Source organism: Glossina fuscipes, unplaced genomic scaffold (assembly GCF_014805625.2).
Source record: "Glossina fuscipes isolate IAEA_lab_2018 unplaced genomic scaffold, Yale_Gfus_2 2, whole genome shotgun sequence".
Lineage (NCBI taxonomy): Eukaryota > Metazoa > Arthropoda > Insecta > Diptera > Glossinidae > Glossina > Glossina fuscipes.
Window position 1 is genome coordinate 28,313,392 of NW_023998416.1, and position 5,064 is coordinate 28,318,455.

General features: G+C 35.2%; 1 protein-coding gene and 1 long non-coding RNA gene across 2 annotated transcripts; both read left to right on the forward strand.

Moving 5' to 3' along the window:
* The first annotated feature begins 750 nt into the window (after positions 1-750).
* On the forward strand, positions 751-2,420 carry LOC119633568. The gene is made up of 2 exons (XM_038027182.1): positions 751-1,048; positions 1,112-2,420. The coding sequence occupies exons 1-2, from the start codon at positions 924-926 to the stop codon at positions 2,418-2,420; spliced, it is 1,434 nt and encodes a 477-aa protein (XP_037883110.1). The 5' UTR covers positions 751-923.
* A 1,123-nt stretch (positions 2,421-3,543) lies between these two features.
* On the forward strand, positions 3,544-4,686 carry LOC119634187. The gene is made up of 3 exons (XR_005246931.1): positions 3,544-3,919; positions 3,993-4,148; positions 4,222-4,686. It is a non-coding gene; the product is annotated as an uncharacterized LOC119634187 (long non-coding RNA).
* The last annotated feature ends 378 nt before the right edge of the window (positions 4,687-5,064 follow it).

A 5,064-nucleotide genomic window follows, 5' to 3' on the forward strand; every position in this document is an offset into this window, starting at 1 on the left:
AAAAACTACATCTATTCAAACGCCGTGTGTACGCTTTAGTAGTGTGACAATTTATACAGATACGTATAACTGAAAGATTCTATTTTCTTATGAAGAAGTCAGAGTTTTATTCTATGCCTTACAGTACTAATTACAATTTCTCTTACCGGAAAACAGGATTGAACTAATTTGTGGTCCCAATATTTAGGCGTACTGAAAGTGAGTTGGGCATATTTATTCATTTTTATGCTTCATAATATTAAAGAATAAATTGATATGTGTTGCCATCATTTTGGGAAGAAACATTAAACTTATAATAATAAATTGTTAAAATACTCACATGGTTTTAAGCGACCAGCAGTTAATGTATTTATTTTCCCAAACTTATTATTCATCGAATTTGAAAATTTTCTCCTCCCCTATCAATTTCAAAAATATGCTGCATATATTTTAATTCGCTTGTTTGCAAAAAAAATCATATGACTTGTTTGCTATCCCGACAAAGCCTAGTTAAATAAAACACCTATGTCCTGACACGAGAAATACTATTGTGATTCGACCTAAATCTAAATCTTATTATGGCGTTGAGCCCTATTGTTTTAATCAAATGGAATTGTTTAAATGGCCATCTACATGTACTTAACCTTTATTTCGAAAAGTGGGTATTCTCCGTTACAAGAACACAAAATATCATTTATTTATAGAAAGAGCGGCAACTCTACTATCATTGACACATTTGACATATTCGACTAATATATTTAATCCAATAAGATCGTTTACTCGTTGAGCAAACAAGGGAAACTACCAGACTTTTTTTTTGCGAAAACCTATTTAGCATAACCTAAGGAACTCCTCGACTATTTTCGTATATTTAAAAGAAGCGTGTTGTTGTGTACAAAACTCTTGATTAATAAAGGCAAAAATAAGAAACTTATTTACTTGAAATGCCGGCAACGCCAGTTACTACGTGCACTATATGTGCGGAAAATTTCAAAGCAACGGACACTATTTACAATACTAGTTGCGGCCACGTATTTCATCATGATTGCCTTCAGAATTGGCGAGGAAGGTAAACTAGAATAATAATAACCAGATGAATCAATTCATGCATTATGCGTTTGTTATTTTCCAGATCTAGCGAGTGTCCGATATGTCGTGTTCAGTATGCGAATATGCAAAAATTGTACCTGAACTTTGACGAGGAGGCAGCTGACGAATCAGTAGTAAATGATCTGAAAGCGAAACTGGAAAGCTGCGAAACTAAAATGGAAAAAATATATGACGAATCAAATCAAAAGGATCTTGATTTTTTGCAAATACAAGAGCAATGCACTATAGCTCAGGAAGAGATTCGACGCTTAAATGGCGAACTTTCCAAACTTAAAGATAGTGAGACAAATTTTCTGGCATTACAGAAACAATACACTGAGGCCCACGAAAGTATTAAAGATTTGGAGGAAAAGAACGAATATTTTTCATTGCAGATTGAAGGAAAAAACAGAGAAATTCGACTAAGGATGTTGGAAATTTCTGCACTCAAATGTACCGCGACAGGTATGGAAACACCAGTAGATGGATCGGATTCGATATTGAAACAAAAACTAATTATAATGGAGCAAAAGCTAGGACACGTCACCGCAGAATTGCAAAAGGAAATATCGATTTCGGTTCAACTATCTATAGATAAAATGAAACTACAAAGTTTAGTCGATCAGTATGGTGCTACTAAAATGGAACCAACGCCACTCCCCAACAATATTCAAAAATCGAATCAGGTGGAACAAGAAAAGACGATGCCTACCAAAAAAGAAACAATCGCCAAAGATATTACTCGTGTAACTAGTGTTGTGATAAAACGTTTCCCTTCGCGTCACATCCGCTATCCTTTAGTCAATATAATTATAGCCTTTGCTGCCACAATCGATGTGGAAATTTCTGCGCACGATATACATGGCGTACGCCTACTGGAAAAACAAAATATAAAATATCGCTCAGCAAATATCGTCTCTTTATTGGTACAATTTAAAAGTTCACGATTAAAAACCAATTTTCTCAATAACAGGTGTAAAGTGAAGAATCATCCCGAATATGGCTTGGTAATAATCCATGAATATAGGGACGATTATACCAACACTTTATTTCATTATGCAAAGACAAAATTAAAATATTACGGGTTTTGCAACGTAGTTTGTGAAAATGGCCAAGTAATGGTTTCGAAAGGTAAGAAAGGTAACAAACGAATCCATATAAAAAGTACGGCCCAAGTAGACGATATGATCCCTAAGTATACCGAATGCGATAAAGAGAACGTAAACGAGAACTTTCCGGAACGCTTGAGAGCTGCTAACAGCAAGTCGAACTTATCTGCTGAAAAAGAAGAAACTTCAAAGGGCGAAAGCGATCTAAAATGTGATGAAGACTTCTACGCATTCTATTATTAATAACTCTACGAATTTTACGTTGTTTCAGTTGTATAGTTGTGTCAGCGGCTTGTGGAATTTCCAATAAAGACAATAAATGGACACTTTTTTTAAAGTATTATACAGTATTGTAAAGTATTGTTGAGATTTAGAAAAAAATTCTATTTACCGGATGATGCAGCTCAGCGCTGCGGCAACCGTTATTTGTCCTATTTGTTGTTCTTAACTTATTATATTTCATTATCAAACAAAACATTGGCATTGTGTTGTTTGTTTACTTTTCCAACAAACACTTATCCCACGTTTTCCACTGCTACCTATTTTGGAGATTACCGACCTTAGACGACCGCATGCGAGATTTTCTTTCTCATATTTTTCATTTTACAAATTATTTGGATAATTATTTCTATGTTCTCCACGATTGAAGTTTTAGCTGACCGCTTTATATAAAGCTTTTTCTTCTTACTTTGTATTCAATAAATTCGCACGGAGAAAATTATCTCCACGTAAAGGGAGAGAGTGGTGTGCACCTTCGCTTACATAGTACTTATAACACATATGAGAATTGCTTAGGTAGAAATTTTAACACGATTTTTTTGCTTTTGCCTTGAATGCTGAGCAAAAGGAGTCATATTGCAAAAATGTTGCTAGCAATGGTCGACTTTTTTACAGCCTTTGTTTATTTTAAAGGAAAGTAAATGAATTCTTTGCAAAATGGTTTCTCTTAAATACAAAGACATCTTTAATTGTACGCTGATTTGCCAGCACTTTCAATGCAGTGAACAAAGTAAGAATTGAGCATATGCTCAAGAAACCTGCATTCGATTATCTAATGAAACTTTTCTCAATCTTACGTGGAGGGCAATCACGTAGCTGATAGTAAATCGGTATGGACTGAAGATCTCCCATTATGTGCCGTAATATTCTCCTATTCTTGCGCGCGCTTTAGGTTATCGTTTCAATGGTGAGTTAGGGTTTTTCTAGCTGTTCTATGAGAGAGTAAAAAATTTCTGGTGAGGTAGATTAAATACTCAAAATCGATAGCAACATAGACAGCTGACTTAGTGTCCATACTGAAAACCATAATAGTTTTTATGAAAACAAATTTTGCGCAACAACGACCGTTTTCGCAGGCAATCGAATAATGGCAGCCGCACAGTTCATTAAAGCGACTTTTTTTTTAGTGTACATTTCCTTCACTGATTCAGAGTAATATTCTGGGGCAAAAGAAATTCACAAGCAATCTGCAGATATCTAAAAGTGTGAGCTCGGCAGAGTTCAGATGCAATCAAAAAATTGCTTTTAGCCCCGCGAGGGAATTCAGCAAGAAATTTACACACTGACGCCTAACTTTCCTCCCACAGATCCCAATAGTTCTCTCGAAGAAAAAATATGCTGAATAACCGATCTTCGGCGGTAAGTGTATTAATAGAATTCTGTGCTACAGTTACTCAGAATTATGATCGAACACAAATTTAGTCCACATTTTCATTCAATACGTTTGCAAGTGGGCAAGTACGGTAAGTTAAATTTCTCATCTAATAATTTCAATCCGCACTGACATCGAAAAATAAATGTTGTTATTATTTATAGCTTCACTAAGAGAACGCAAGCAACGATATGGAGCAAAAAAGCTGATAAGGGAGCAAAGCAACCTATTGGCAGAACTAACAAAATTTAAAGGCAGTTTATTCCACACCCGCAGGATCGGGGTATATTCATTTGGTCGCAACGTTTGCAATATCTAAGGTGATTTAAGGATGAGCATCTATTCTCCTGTCTGTCTTTGCAACATCGATGGTAAACATTTTTTCATTTGCAGTTATGAAGATATCAAATTTGGCAGAAAGATTGAAAGTTCTAGGCATTGAAACTGGATCAAATCGGCCAAGTAACACACATCACGAGTGCAACATGAACGGAATGCGTCTCTGCTTTATAAGTTTTTACTATTCTACAAAGATGAGAAGAAGTAGCCACGCCCACTCAATCTTATAAAGTATGAAAATGTAGTTTCTCACCCTCACACCACCTTTCGGGATTAGCAAACCACCAATCAATTGTTATTATTGATGAAAAGTAATCGGTGTCAGAATTTTCAAGCTCACACTGACTGTAAACGATATTTTTCTCAGTGACAAGTATTGTTTAATTAACGCAAGAAATTTCCGACTTTTCCATTATTTTCGAACTAACGAAAATAATGTCGCTAAAACCACCTGCACTCTTATAATACAGCGAATAATCGGAATGACATGAAACGTTGCCAGGCATTATTTGAGAGCCGATACTTACACAAAATAATATGAGGTTTTCGTTAGGGACAAAATTTGCGTATCACTACCGAAACTTACTGACCGAGAAGGTGGCATAAAGAGAACATAACCCTTAAGTTCACATTTGAAGTATTAATCGTGCATCCAAACCTATATAAATAAATCATTTTCTATGCTGACTTACGATATGCTTGAGTAAATTCCTATTATTAATATGATTATAAAAGAAACAGCAAAGCCAAACATTGCAACGGCCATCTATGAAAATATTTAAGGAATTTTCTGCAAATTTTTGCAATAATTTCAAAGCCATTATGGCCCAATCGCTTAACTTGTTGGCAAATTTATATTTCGTATGCACATGGTGCAGAACTAGTTCGCACTCGCAG

Coding starts and splice junctions, on each gene's coding strand:
- LOC119633568 (XM_038027182.1), top strand. CDS start 924: ATGCCGGCAACGCCAGTTACTACGTGCACTATATGTGCGGAAAATTTC. Junction 1,049..1,111: donor CTTCAGAATTGGCGAGGAAG/GTAAACTAGAAT, acceptor GTTATTTTCCAG/ATCTAGCGAGTGTCCGATAT.